General features: G+C 32.2%; 1 protein-coding gene across 1 annotated transcript; it reads left to right on the top strand.

The window, feature by feature from the left end:
• Positions 1–4,021: 4,021 nt before the first annotated feature.
• LOC111299826 (putative inactive receptor kinase At5g10020) lies at positions 4,022–12,413 on the top strand. Its single transcript, XM_089747794.1, has 3 exons — positions 4,022–5,324; positions 6,551–8,209; positions 10,143–12,413. Exons 1-3 carry the CDS (start codon positions 4,388–4,390, stop codon positions 10,718–10,720), a joined length of 3,174 nt encoding a protein of 1,057 aa, XP_089603920.1. The 5' UTR covers positions 4,022–4,387; the 3' UTR covers positions 10,721–12,413.
• The last annotated feature ends 1,780 nt before the right edge of the window (positions 12,414–14,193 follow it).

Genomic DNA, 14,193 nt, shown 5'->3' with positions numbered 1-14,193 from the left:
AGTTTTTCAAGATGTGTTCCAACACTCAAGTCAATTAGATATTTAAGGTTAAGAGAAGAAGAAGATGAAGTATGTTAAGGAAGTTGTAATGGAAAGAAATGCTTAAATATTACATATTTGGACCTCTTCTTTACCATATATGAAATGAAGGACGGTGACTTGACTTAAACAATTGATAATTGATAATGAGTCTACGTGCTCAATGAAGGTTCAAGTGGGTGATTGGAAATTGCATTTAATTATCTCAAGTAAACATAACTGCATTTAATGGTTTTAGATAAATTAAAAGTCAAGTATTTAATTCTGAAATGATGTTTTGAAAAGACATCAATGGAGTTGTCAAGCAAGCCCTTCCTTAACGCAGGGTGAGCTAGATCTTAAGATAAGATGATATGGTAATTGAGGTTTACTGATTGGATGACGTAGAAAGTTAAATTTGTTGATTGAATTAAATGAATGTAACAAGCATCATATTTTCTTTCCTTTGAAGTTTGCATTATTCATGCATAGTGATTATTTTTTGCCTTTTTTTTTTTTGTTTCATATCATTTAACATGATCCTCATTTTTTTTTTAACTACCACAACAGCAGAAAAGTTTTATCCATTATAAGGTGTCACATGTCCTTTGAATTTTTTATTTGTATTTAGTGATCAATTAAATTTTTAGATGTTAAATAAATTAATTGAAGATTTACAAATCATTTAACAAATCAAAATGAAACACATGATTTAGCTAATCCTAAAAATTCATAATCTTACTGATTAAATGTCTCTTATGAGTCATCATTTTTATTTGTAAATAAATTAAAATTATTTAAAAATAAATTTGATGATATTAAAATTTTTAAAAACTTTTTCATCTGCCATTATAAATAGATAGCGCTTTTAAATCATTTGACACGCAGTGGGAAGAAGAAAGAGATTTGAAAACAATTGGGGAGAAAGATTTAAAGACAGCTGGATAAAAAGAAACTCTGGAAGCCAAGTCAAATGAGAAAAAAATTTTTGAATAGCCAAAGTCTTCAAAGCTCGTATAACTGCAACAGACTTTTGGAGACGTGCTCAATCAGTGTATTTGGACAATTTTAAAAATTTTAAAATTTTAATATTTTGAAATGAATCAATTTAATAAAATTTATAATTACTGTTTAGATAATTATTTTTTAGAAATAAATTTTAAATATTAGAATTTGGAGAGATTAAAAATAATTATAATATAAAATTAATGATATTAGATGTAGAAAAAAATAAAATATTAAAAAATATATGTAATATAAATGTCATTAAATTTATAAAAATGTGATATTACTAACACTTTAAAAATTTTAAAAATAAATTTTATAACGAGTTTTTATAATTAAAATTGAAGAAAACAAAAGTTGCTTGAAAAAAAAATAAATATTGACTTATTAATGTAAAATAAAAAAATTTCACAAATTCCATTTAAGAAGTTAGAATTTGAAAAGAAAATTTTCTTTCAAGATTCCTCATTCAAATTCCAAAAGTTTTGATAATTAAAATTTTTATTTTACCAAGCAAATTAATTTTATTTTAAATTTTTAAAAATCCTTTCACAAATGAAATCCCTATTTGAAACCAGTTCTAACAAACAAATCAAAAAGATCTAAAGACCTAAATCTGAAAATCTAACAAACTTTATTAGCACCAAATTTCAAGAATCTCAATAATTTCTAAACTGATATCAAATTCCAAGAATTTCAAAAATCTTTAAATTGATAACAAATTCAAAAAATTCTAGGAAATGTTAAGTTAGGATCAAATTTTTAAAAATTTCAAAAAACACTAAATTTGGATCGAATTTAATTAAAAATTTTTAATAAATCCTAAATTTTGAATTCAAATTTATTCAATTCCATTAAGACTGTTGAAATGAATTATTGCTGAAAAAAAAAATCAATTGATTTTCTTTTATTCAAAATTTTTCAGAAATTATTTTTCACCTTCTTTAATTTATAAATTGAAATTTACTATTTGACTTTTTTTTTTCGTCACACTGAAATTTGTGCGTACATTTCCCTTAATTTCCAACTTCATTTGTGTGTACATCTACACTTACCAACTTGGTTTTTGAGGACAAAGTGATTTGAAGTAGAGGCCATGCCCATGTGGTCATATATTGAGCTCAGTTGGCAATAACATGTACTTTTAACTTTACAGATCATGCCATGGAAACTGCACAAATTAGAAAGACAAAAACAATGTTGGATTAGAAAACTGTTCATATTTCATGAATGTATCTAGGAATAAACACCAGTATCTCTAAACAAATTGGGAGTATATTGGAGGTCAGGTATGGTTATTATTTTTAAGTCCACTATTTATTAGCTGTTACTTCATGTAAAACCAATATCGTGTAGTATTTTTTTTTAAATAATCAATCAATATTCTAAAGCAGATGGCTGGCTAGTGTAATGCTCCCCCATCATCTAAAATTTAATCAAGTTCTCAATTTGTTAAGATGTGGAAAAAATAGTATTAAAACAGCTAAGCTTGTAATTAGACCTTAAAGATGGCACAAGCAAGTTGCTTAAGATTCCAAGATGACCATGTTCTCATGTTTTCTCCCATCAAGAGATTGTCATTAGTAGACTCTCTCTTTCTCTCTCTCAGTGGATCAATGTGAATCTTCCATGACTCATTTGACTAAAGCCATTATCCTTGTATTGGACTTCCAAATTCCAATGAACTGACTTAAGCCATTACCCAAATTAGACGACAGTTATCCCACAGTTTTAAGTTCATTATCCCTCCATCCAAAAGTATGTCCGAATAGTGAAGAAGATGGAGTCAATTTTATTAGGTTTTTGTCGAAATTGAGAACAGACATGTTACGTACAGTGAAAGTGTCCAAACTAATAACTTCAATATGAGCAAGATTATCCATTGGAGAAATGTTTCATAAAAGTACTCTCTTGGGTTGCAATGCAAGGAATTAGGTGTGATATCTGTTTGCTTCTTTTGCAGCAGTGATTCAAAGGTTTCCGTTTCCTTTTCCACATGTTAGCTTGATGGGGTAATTTGACAATGGTTTTAGTCTTACTGTTTATAAAATAAACAATTTTGTGGGAAATTGAATGCCACTATACGAGTCAACTGCTCTTAAAGATATAATTGAAGTTTGGGACATTGTAAGAATCTTAAAAAACTTCAAAAATTACATTTCTTGAATTAAATTAAGGCATCAAGCTACAAAAAATAAGATTATGACAAAAATTTTATTTTCCTCCCAACCAAATGTCCCCCTTAAAAAATTTTTACTCAATTAAAAAACTTTTTTAAGTATTTAATTCATAAAGATTCATTCTCTATTGTTTTATGTTAAACTTAAAAAATAACCGAATGCAATTTTTAAAAAATTAAGATACATATATTTATTATTGAATTAAATGTAATGATGTTTTTCTAAGTATAATCATTTTAAAAAATACATACAACCAAAAAAAAAAGTTTGTGAATAATAATTTATATGAACAAATTATTAGAATAAACAAAGCGACAAAAAAATAACTTTTTATGATATAATTTTATTTAGAAAAGAGGTTTTAATTTAAAAAAAATGAAATGTTTAAATTCAAATCTTAAATATGTTATATCTTATTTTTAAAAAAGATTATGTGAATTAATTAAAATAAATAAGAAGATTTTTATAATATAACTTTACAAATACATAAACAAGTAAAAAAATTTAAATCAAGGATATGAACAAACATCAAGTATGCTATTAAGTGTAACCAAAAAAAAAATACCAGTGGCATTAAAGTTCAATGTTTTATAGAATAATGAATTTATTTAATTCAAACTTAGCAAGTTAAAAAAAAACAAGTAATAAAAAAATAACAAAAAAATTATACAAGCGGCACTAAGAAAAATAAAACATTAGGAGATTAAAAAGTAAAAGGTTAGAGTAAAAAGGTTAAAAAAAACAGAAGAGAGAGATTTTAACAGTGTTAGGGAAACAAAGCGATAAAAAAGGCATGTGAGCTGGAGTGGAAACAGCATTTAGTAGTGTAAACGCAAACAATGGTGGGGTCAAGTGAGAGAGAGAGAGAGATTTGTCTCTTTTTCTTTCCTTTTTTTTTTCTTCTGATTTTGTTTTGTTTAAAGGCAAGTGAGGGTTGGCTAACCCCTTTCCCTTCCCTTTACAGACTGTAAGAACTGTTTCTCCACGTCTCCCCCTAACGCATTCTTAGACGAATTTCCCTTTCTTTCTTTTTTTAAGATTAGTAGTAAAAAAAAAAAAAAGAACCCATTGAGTTTTCTGTCTCCTAAACAAACCCTAACCCTTTTTCTTTCTCAAGCAGAAGCTTCAGTTTCTGGGTTTTTTTTTTTTTTTTTTGGTTTGGGATTTTCTAATCCATGAATTAGATGAATCTCTCTTTGTCTTTCGCTTTCTCCTTTTATTTTCTTTTATTACTATTGTTTTTGGGATTGACTTCTGCATCTGGGTATGACCCGTTGGAGCTCCGAGCTTTACTCGAGTTTAAGAAAGGCATCAAAACCGACCCTTTCGATAAGGTACTCTCGGTATGGGATCCGGATACCCGACCCGACCCTACTTCATGGACCGGCGTTACGCGCGACCCCTACTCCGGCTTCATCGTTTCCATCAACTTAGATCGTCTGGGTCTCGTCGGCGACCTCAAGTTCCACACTCTCACTCCCCTCAAGAACCTTCAAAACCTATCTTTGTCAGGCAACGCCTTCACGGGTCGGGTCGCACCCGCATTGGGCTGGATAACCTCGCTGCAGCAATTGGATCTGTCCGGTAACCAGTTCGTCGGCACGATTCCGGCTCGGATCACAGACCTTTTCGGGTTAAATTACTTGAATTTATCTGGAAATAAGTTCAACGGCGGGTTGCCGGGCGGGTTCCGAAATTTGCAGCAATTGAGAGTGTTAGATTTACACAATAATGCGCTTCGAGGAGATATAGGCCAGTTACTCAGTGAGTTAAGGAACGTTGAACACGTTGATTTGAGTTATAACGAGTTTTACGGGGGTTTGTCTGTGGCTGTTGAGAATGTGTCCAGTTTGGCTAATACAGTGCGTTTTATGAACTTGAGTCATAACCGGTTGAATGGTGGGTTTTTGAAAGAGGAAGCAATTGGATTGTTTAAGAATTTGCAGGTGTTGGATTTGGGTGATAATTCGATTGCTGGGGAGTTGCCAAGTTTCGGGTCGTTGCCGGGTTTACGGGTTTTGAGATTGGGGAAAAATCAGCTCTTCGGGCCAGTGCCAGTGGAGTTGTTGGTGGGTTTTGTTCCATTGGAGGAGTTGGATCTCGGTCAGAATGGATTTACGGGTATAGACTTTTTGTTGACTTTCATTTTCTATTTCTTTTATTGTCTTGATAATGAAGTTGGAATATTTAGTCAATAGTCTACTGATTTTCAGGCTAAAATATGTAGTATCTGTTTTTGGATTTGAATTAGTGGTAGATGTTATATTTCCTTATATTTTGATGATAGGGAACAATGCCAATAGGTCATTTTATTCAGATTTCCCATGAAAGCAATGCTAGTTTTTCTTTCATTTTTTCTTGGCCAGAGAAAGTTGATGTCGGTTAAACATGTACCTTTTTTAAAAAAATTTTTGGTTTATAATTAGTTACTTAATGTTTCTGACATTGGAGTTATACTAGAAGTGGATGAATGTGAAGTGATTTGGGGAGTTTTACGCATTGTATTTCATGATTTTGAGGATTGAGTTTTTGGTGACATCATCCTCTGGTCAAATCGTAAATTTTTTTGGGTGAGAAGTTACAAAGAGAGGCAATAGTTTGACAAGTAAATAATTTTTTTTTTTTTAATTCATGGTCTTAAAAAGAACATGAATTAAAAAAAAAACAATGTAGGGAAGTACTTTATTTTTATTATCTTACTTGAATATAAATCTGAGCATCCCATCTTGCATTAAAATGATTATGTGCAATCTTTGAAATGCAAAATTTTAAAATATAAAAACATCTTGGCTGTTCCTGTAAGCCCTTGAGTGCCAATGAAGGATTTTTTTTGTTTTTTTTGGTTTCTTTACATATACTGTTTGAGGAGTGATGAGAGTGTGATGCATTCTTATGATGCTTCAAACAAATTATGATGCTTGCTTAAGGGGATTCAAGGTGGTTAAGCTGTGTAACAATTATTCATCTTCTAAGTCTTAGCTAATTTTCTTGCTTTTGCTTAAAGTAGTGACTACTAAACCAGGAAGATTCTTATGTACATGGATATTCGACAAATGCAAATCACTGAATCCCTTCAATGAGTTGCTTAAGTGTAGCAAAAGACAAATCTTTAGTGGTAGTGTTGTATCGATGGTAAATATTTTTATTGTGTCAAAATTGAATCCTGAACTCCTTTCTGTTTTTTTATTAACCTAATGTTGCACTAAATTCTCTTATGTGCCCATTTGACTGTCTGGATATCTGAAGTTATCTGATATTTTACATTGCACTGAAATCCTTGTTAGCCCATTTGACTTTAGAGATATCTGAAGTCATCTGATATTTTACATCTTACCAAATCTGTACAGGTTCAATTCGTGTAATTAATTCTACAACTTTGAAGGTTTTGAATCTTTCTTCTAATCAGTTGTCTGGTGATTTACCCTCTTCTCTAAGAAGCTGTGAAACTGTCGATTTGAGTAGCAACATGATCTCTGGTGACATATCTGTTATGCAGAACTGGGAAGCCTCTTTGGTGTTTCTTGATTTGAGTTCTAACAGGTTGTCAGGAAGCCTGTCAAACTTGTCTCAATTTGAGGATTTAAACACATTTAATCTTAGGAATAATTCTCTTATTGGTACCTTGCCTTCTTTATTGGATACCTCTCCAAGATTAACTGTTGTTGAACTCAGTTTGAATCAACTCAGTGGGCCCATACCTGATAGTTTCTTCACTTCTGCAACATTGGAAAGCCTGAATCTTTCAGGAAATCATTTCACTGGACCAATTCCTCTTCAAGGCTCACGTGTTAATGAATTACTTGTTATGTCGTCTTACCCCCAAATGGAGTCGCTTGATCTCTCCAAGAATTCTTTGACAGGTGGTTTGCCTTCAGAGATTGGTAACATAGCTAGGCTCAAACTGCTGAATCTTGCAGATAACGAGTTATCAGGCCAGCTGCCTAGTGAATTAAGCAAACTTAGTAATTTGGAATACCTTGATTTATCTGGAAACCACTTCAAGGGTACAATCCCTGATAAGCTTTCAACTAGCCTTAATGAATTTAATGTGTCCTATAACGATCTGTCAGGTCCTGTTCCAGAAAATTTGAGAGGCTTCCCTAGGTCTTCATTTTCTCCAGGAAACACATTGCTAATTTTCCCTAAAGGTATGCCATCAACAGACTCTTCTACAGATCAGGCCCCTTATCATGTGAGACATCATAATTCAAAGAGTAATACTAGAGTAGCAATCATTGTTGCCTCAGTCGTAGCTGCTTTAATGATTGTTTTTGTATTATTGGCATATCATCGAGCGAAACTGAAAGAATTTCATGGAAGAAGTGGATTTAGTGACACAACTACTGGAGGTGATGCAAAGTTAGACAGGCTTTCACGACCTTCCCTTTTCAAGTTCCACTCAAATGTTCAGACAACACAAACTTCATTGAGTTTTTCAAATGATCACTTGCTTACTTCATCAGTGTCTGGACAGCAAGAATTTGTTGCTGATATTGTTGAGCATGGTGCACTTGAGAGAGTCACAACCTCTTCAGCATCTGTGAATCCTAATCTACTAGATAATGAGCCAGCAGCATCTGGGAGGAAATCCTCCCCAGGCTTTCCATTACCATCATCACCTCGTTTTATAGAATCATGTGAACAGCCTGTGATAATGGATGTGTGCTCACCAGATCGTTTGGCTGGAGAATTGTTCTTTCTTGATACTTCATTAACATTCACTATTGAGGAGTTATCTCGAGCTCCAGCGGAAGTTCTTGGTAGAGGCAGCCATGGAACTCTATATAAAGCTACTCTACGTAACAGACATATGTTGACTGTAAAGTGGTTGCGTGTAGGACTGGTTAAACATAAGAAAGAATTTGCCAAGGAAGTTAAAAAGATAGGATCTGTAAGGCATCCTAACTTTGTTCCAGTCCGAGCATACTATTGGGGGTCAAGGGAACAAGAGAGGATTCTTCTAGCTGATTATATCCAGTGTGATAGCTTGGCTTTGCATCTTTATGGTAAGAGCTTTTAATATTTCTTTTCTTTTATTGTTTGTGATTATTTAACTAAATCTCAATGTTTGTTTACTATTTATTGCCTTTAAGTTTTTGAAGTTATCTTATCACATGGATTATGATGTTTTATGGTCTTGTTTGTTATCTCTTTTTTTTTTTTTTGTTTTTTTTGCTAGATTTGCTTATTATTTGTTGCATGTTAAAATTGTTGGGTTTGCTGTTAGTACTTATTTCCTTCTTAGCTGCTACAAGTTATGTCGATGCTGAAATCAAGACAGTGCATATAAAAATTAGTGCGGTTAATATGTCTGTGACAAGTTCTTTTTATGTTATTTTTGGCCATTAAGTTCTTTTTATGTTAGTTTGAATTATTTCTAACTTTATGTTCTTTGGATATTTGCTGAGTGATGTCCTACCTCAATTTCGACAGGAGTATTACTTATTCACTTATTCACTATGGTCTGCAATGTATTTGTGTGCATGTTATGGGAATTTGGAAAGTCAAGTCTCATCTTGTTTTCTTTAGATCTGTAGCAGGACCTAGAAACAGAACCTTGAAGTGTGTTTGCCCTATCTATAGGGCAGTCTTACCATCAAATGATTATGAAGTTAAACTGGATAATATGCATTTGTGTGGGTGGGTGTATAAGGTCACTATTGAGGTCTCTTGTGATTGTTCTGAACTAGCTGTGGGAGACGCAAGTGATGCTCTGATTCTTGACTGAATTTTGACCTCCTTGGAGATCAAATTATTAGATCAGTTTCAAATGAACCTGACTAAAAGCAATAATTTCTCAGTTTGCTAATATAAGGTGGTCAATTAAACCTAAAATTAGGCACACTTGCTCATTCTATAATCACCTTAGGTTGCTAGTGTTAACAACTACTGGTGCTAAACTTTTCACTCTAATTATGAGTTAGGTGGTATTTTATTACATTTTTCATGTGGTTTTGTGGTATATCTTTGCATCAATGTTGGTGACAGATTCTAGAATAAAATCAAATGCCTCTCTTTTAAGGAGAGTGTGAATAGTTGTTTTAGATACAACCATTTTAGATCCTCTCCTGATGAATTTGTCATCAATTATCATAGGGAAACCTTAATAACAAAATCTTGGAGGTCAAACAATGTGGCAGTAGGCAAGAAATGAGTGCTCTAATATAAGACGAATATAAACCTAGATACTTTGAATCTGGTTTTGAGTTTTGGCTCCAATGTGTTAGTTCTGTGGCTTAACTTCTTTAATTCTTTTAAATTCCACATTTTGCTTTCTTCCTGGCAAATGATGGAGCAGGAGGTTGAAAAGAATCTTTGCAGTCTAATTGACCTGTTCTTGGCAGTATGGCACTTCATCTGGGTTGATTGTTGTAAATGAAGAATGGCAACAAGGGATTCTGCCTCTTTGATCACCAAATGGGTAATTGCAACAACTATCAGAATTCAAGACTAACAAGTTAAACGTGGAGAAAAAAACTTGTTTGGCCTTGATAAAAATAGGTTTCTAATTTTTGAAACTTCTCATAACTGATTGAAATTACAAAGTTGAAGATTAGAAACAATAAACTAGGGGATCTTTTCTCTCAAATCCTATCAAAGAGAAGTTGTTAATTATTGACTATACTGACTGGCTTACATTTTAGAAAGAAAAGAAGCTATATCTTTTTTCATACAAAGTGACTAACAAGAAGTAAAGGTTATTGTTAATTTTTCTTGTGTCTGACAGTATTAGATTTCTATCATGGCTAGAACCGTCGTTACATGAGGCATTGTGGTCACACTCTGATCTTCTCTTGAGATGAGAAGGGTTTTATTACCATTGTCTTGCAATATTGAATTACAAATGCTTTATACAGTTCCATTGCAGGAGTTTATGAATTTACTGAGATTTTGCCTTTTATGTTTTCATTTGATCAATATGTATATGTGTTAATGCAGAGACTACTCCTCGGAGGTACTCCCCTTTATCTTTCAGCCAAAGACTGAAAGTTGCTGTAGAAGTTGCTCAGTGTCTGTTACACCTCCACGATAGAGGCCTGCCGCACGGAAACCTAAAGCCGACAAATATACTCCTTGCTGACCCTGATTACCATGCTTGCCTAACCGATTATTGCCTTCACCGGCTGATGACACCAACTGGCATTGCAGAGCAGATATTGAATCTGGGGGCCCTTGGATATCGTGCGCCCGAACTTGCTTCTGCATCTAAACCAGTCCCATCATTTAAGGCTGATGTCTATGCTTTCGGAGTTATCCTGATGGAATTGTTAACAAGAAGAAGCGCTGGTGACATAATATCAGGTCAATCAGGAGCAGTGGATCTGACAGATTGGGTTCGATTATGTGATCAAGAAGGACGGGGAATGGACTGTGTTGACAGAGACATTGCTAGTGGGGAAGAACACACAAAAGCCATGGAAGATTTGCTTGCCATATCACTAAGGTGTATTCTTCCTGTAAATGGGAGGCCTAACATCAGACAAGTATTTGAGGATCTCTGTACAATATCCCTTTGAAATTTTGTACATTCAGTCTTGGAATTCATTTTTGTCATTCCTTGACCGCATTGTTGATTTTTTTCTCTTCATTTTCATTCCTCATCAATTGGTTTTCAGCCTTGTGATTTTGGGGTAGTTATCACATTTCTTTTTCTTGAAAATTTTCTTGTAAAGTGACTACTGATCCATTGATTATTTGACAGTGTTTTCAGTTTGATCGTCAATTTAAAAAGGTTGCAAAAATTTTTTTCCCTTCCAATCTGTTTTAATGGCTACTTTTAGCTTAGCTCCTGGAGACCAAGAAATGCTTAGCTCCTAGTATGATTTATGAATATGGTCGCCAACAAATATGAGTGGTCTCACGCACTTGGCATTTTACTCTTTGAACAAAGGATATGTACACATACCATGGGAGTCAAATACTAAAAAGATCTATGCCACTTGTGATAATGAATAATTAGACAACAATAGCACTTATTTCTTAATAAAATGTGACTAGGGTTGGTAATGGTTAGAATTGGATTGAATTCAATTTAGTATTTTTTTTATAATATATAATATTATGAATTTTTAAAATTAGATTTAAATTTGAATTGATTTTTTTTTTAAATCAATTCGATTCAAACTTAATTCTATGAGTTTAGCTCGGTTCGATTTCTAAGTTTTTAAAACTTAATTTTTTTTGTATTATATATATATTATTTTAATAAGTTTTTTAATATATTTAAATAGATTTATATATAAAATAATTATTTTTATTATTCTGATTCGAAATTAGATCTGAACTTAGTATATACATTTAATATTCAATCTTAATTTAAATCAAATAAAAAAAATCGTTTCGAACCTAACCAAATACTATAATTTTAAATCAATTTTTGGTTTTCTTGATTTTTTTCTCACCTTTAAACGTGACCATGAATCAAAAAGAGAGTGAGACTAAAGATTTTCCTTTGCCATATACATATCATATTTATAGAATAAAATGCCTTTAAGACATATTTAATAGATAGAATATGATAGATATGATAGTATAATAATTATTCTATATTATGTTAGTTTATAGCTAAACAAAATGATAGGATTACATATACCCTTAAAAGTTACATTAATATTTTAAATTATATAAATTTAAAAAAAGATAATTTTGATTAATAAATAAATTATTATATATTAATTTTTATATATATCAAACACAAAATATGATGATGTTATTTAATTTAATCTTATTCATAATATTTTTTATCTTATCTTATTATAATTTTATATTCCGTTAAATAATTATTTTATTAACAACAAAACATTTGGATTACTGGACTTTTACGCTTTCTTTTTTCTCCATTTTCGTTTCCATTTTGCTTGCGCTACCACATTATTTGACAAGCCCTCAAAAATAATATTCTTAATTGCCTTTGAACTGTTTTTCTATGGTTTTGATGACTTCCAAGACATTGGCAATGCACGAGAAACACCTTTGAGAATTTAAAAGATGCCTAGTTATGCAAACATAGCAAGACCTGTGGGAACATGGTGCAAACTGTGTATCTGCTTCACAAGCATAACAGATGTAGCACATACCGTCGTCGTCATCAGTTTCTCCACATTGAATCTCCTCCATCTTCTGTGAATCAGAATGGCTGATGAGGAGCCTCAAGAAATTCTTCAGCTGGCAAAGTTTAGGAACATTCGCATCTCCCCTAAAAGATGTAGCCTGCAAATTGAATGTTTAAAAAACAAAAAAAATTAAGACTGCAAAGGTGGTGAATTGAAACATTGAAATGAAAAAGCCATAAAGCACAAAGAAACATAATGAATTGTTGGAGATATATAGTCTAACAGTGTAGGCTAACATGTGCTGGAACCCATAATGCATAGTTTCAGGGAAATCCATGCATGCAAATAAACCCACAACATCATTCTATTCCTTCAATTCTGACTCCGCACCAGCATCCAACAAATTCACAATGATCCCTACTAGATGGGCTAATATCATGCCTCTGTTTGCTTTCTTTAAAGATTGACCAGGCCGTCTAAGTGATCTGTTAATAAAATCCTATTAAATAGGTAAAAGGAACAAGAACAATTATTTAATAGTTCCGTAATTTTCATGTACCAATTAACAAGTAAATATTTATTAGTTAGTATTATTTATTTAAAATCATTTCTATTAAGATAAGATAACGTCATTCCTATAATACAGGAGATTGACAATGACGAGTGTAGATAGTAATGAATCTATAGAAAAATAGCTTTAGTTGGATTTGCCACATTGGTGATATTGTTATATGAAAATAAAAACATATCACTCAATTATTCGGATGACTCCTATTATAATTTAATAGTGTGTATCCCTCGTCGAGCAAAATAAAATATGAAATGTTTAATGTAAATTTAATCATATAAATATAATTAAATTGATCAAAATTTATAAGCATATACAAAACGATTGTTAAACTTTAAAGTTTATCATAATGATAATCCAAACATAATCCTAATGAATATATTTGAATGTTATCATAATGAAGTTACAAAATACAGCATACATCAGATTTATAGGTAGAGTAAAAGCCTCAACATAATGCAGTAATCAAACAGATTTCATATAAAAAATGTTTGGTTAGCATTATGATGATTTGTCAAAATAACAAAATGTCTAAATGAAGGTAAAATCTGATGAGAGGTAACTATTGATGCAGCTTTAATCTAAGTCTAGATAAAACGTAATGATGGATGTTGTGCCATTACTATCATTATATGCCTGATTTACACCGAGTCCTGATATTTTATTTTTTATTGGTATATTGTTCCTGGCTAATCTGTTAGCCCTTATCCTTTTAAGCTTTTTGATTCTCTTTTTCTTGGCTTGATTAATAGAATCCATCATTCAAAACACAACATAAAGAAAAAAAACTACTCTAAAGAACTAACAAAAGATTTAAGCAACATTACACAGTAGAGAGTGTTACAAAGACAATACAAATATGTAAAATTGAAACCATGTTAAGAAATCCACACATTGAGTCTTACCAATTATATCTTAAAACATCTGGAAGGTGCCCTTGTGATAACCCTAAGGACTACTAGCTACAAGTCTTTAAGGGTGCATCACAGACAATTTCGCTGGAAACCTTCATGCTTTGTATTTGGACAGTGTGGTTGAACAGGAACATGTGTTATCACTAGGGGCAATGTTTTACAATCAGCAAACTGATGGGGATTGTACAAAGTATTGGGGAAGTGAGGATGGAACAGGAGTCCCAGCTGGAAGTCTCTGATATAAACCCCTAGTAGCTCTGGTAACCTCCTGAACTAGAGGAGATTAAACTCAACGTGGATACTGCGTATGTTGTCTCCTTACAAGAAACAGGACTGGGTGCGGTGTTTAGGGACAATTCGGGGAAGATCTTACCATTAGCTGCTTCTAAAAAGGCAAATATAACCCTTTAACGGCGGAAGTAAGTGCAATTCGATGGGGATTACAAATTGCTGTG

Source organism: Durio zibethinus, chromosome 18 (assembly GCF_047325235.1).
Source record: "Durio zibethinus cultivar Kanyao isolate XHJ-2024 chromosome 18, ASM4732523v1, whole genome shotgun sequence".
Taxonomy (NCBI): Eukaryota; Viridiplantae; Streptophyta; class Magnoliopsida; order Malvales; family Malvaceae; genus Durio; species Durio zibethinus.
The sequence above is the reverse complement of the archived record's forward strand: the minus strand, read 5'-3'. Positions and strand labels throughout refer to the sequence as shown.

Bases quoted from the DNA above. Each gene is read 5' to 3' on its own strand.
- LOC111299826 (XM_089747794.1), top strand. From the start codon at position 4,388: ATGAATCTCTCTTTGTCTTTCGCTTTCTCCTTTTATTTTCTTTTATTA. The intron at 5,325-6,550 runs GTATAGACTTTT...AAATCTGTACAG, and splicing joins CGGTCAGAATGGATTTACGG to GTTCAATTCGTGTAATTAAT. The intron at 8,210-10,142 runs GTAAGAGCTTTT...GTGTTAATGCAG, and splicing joins CTTGGCTTTGCATCTTTATG to AGACTACTCCTCGGAGGTAC.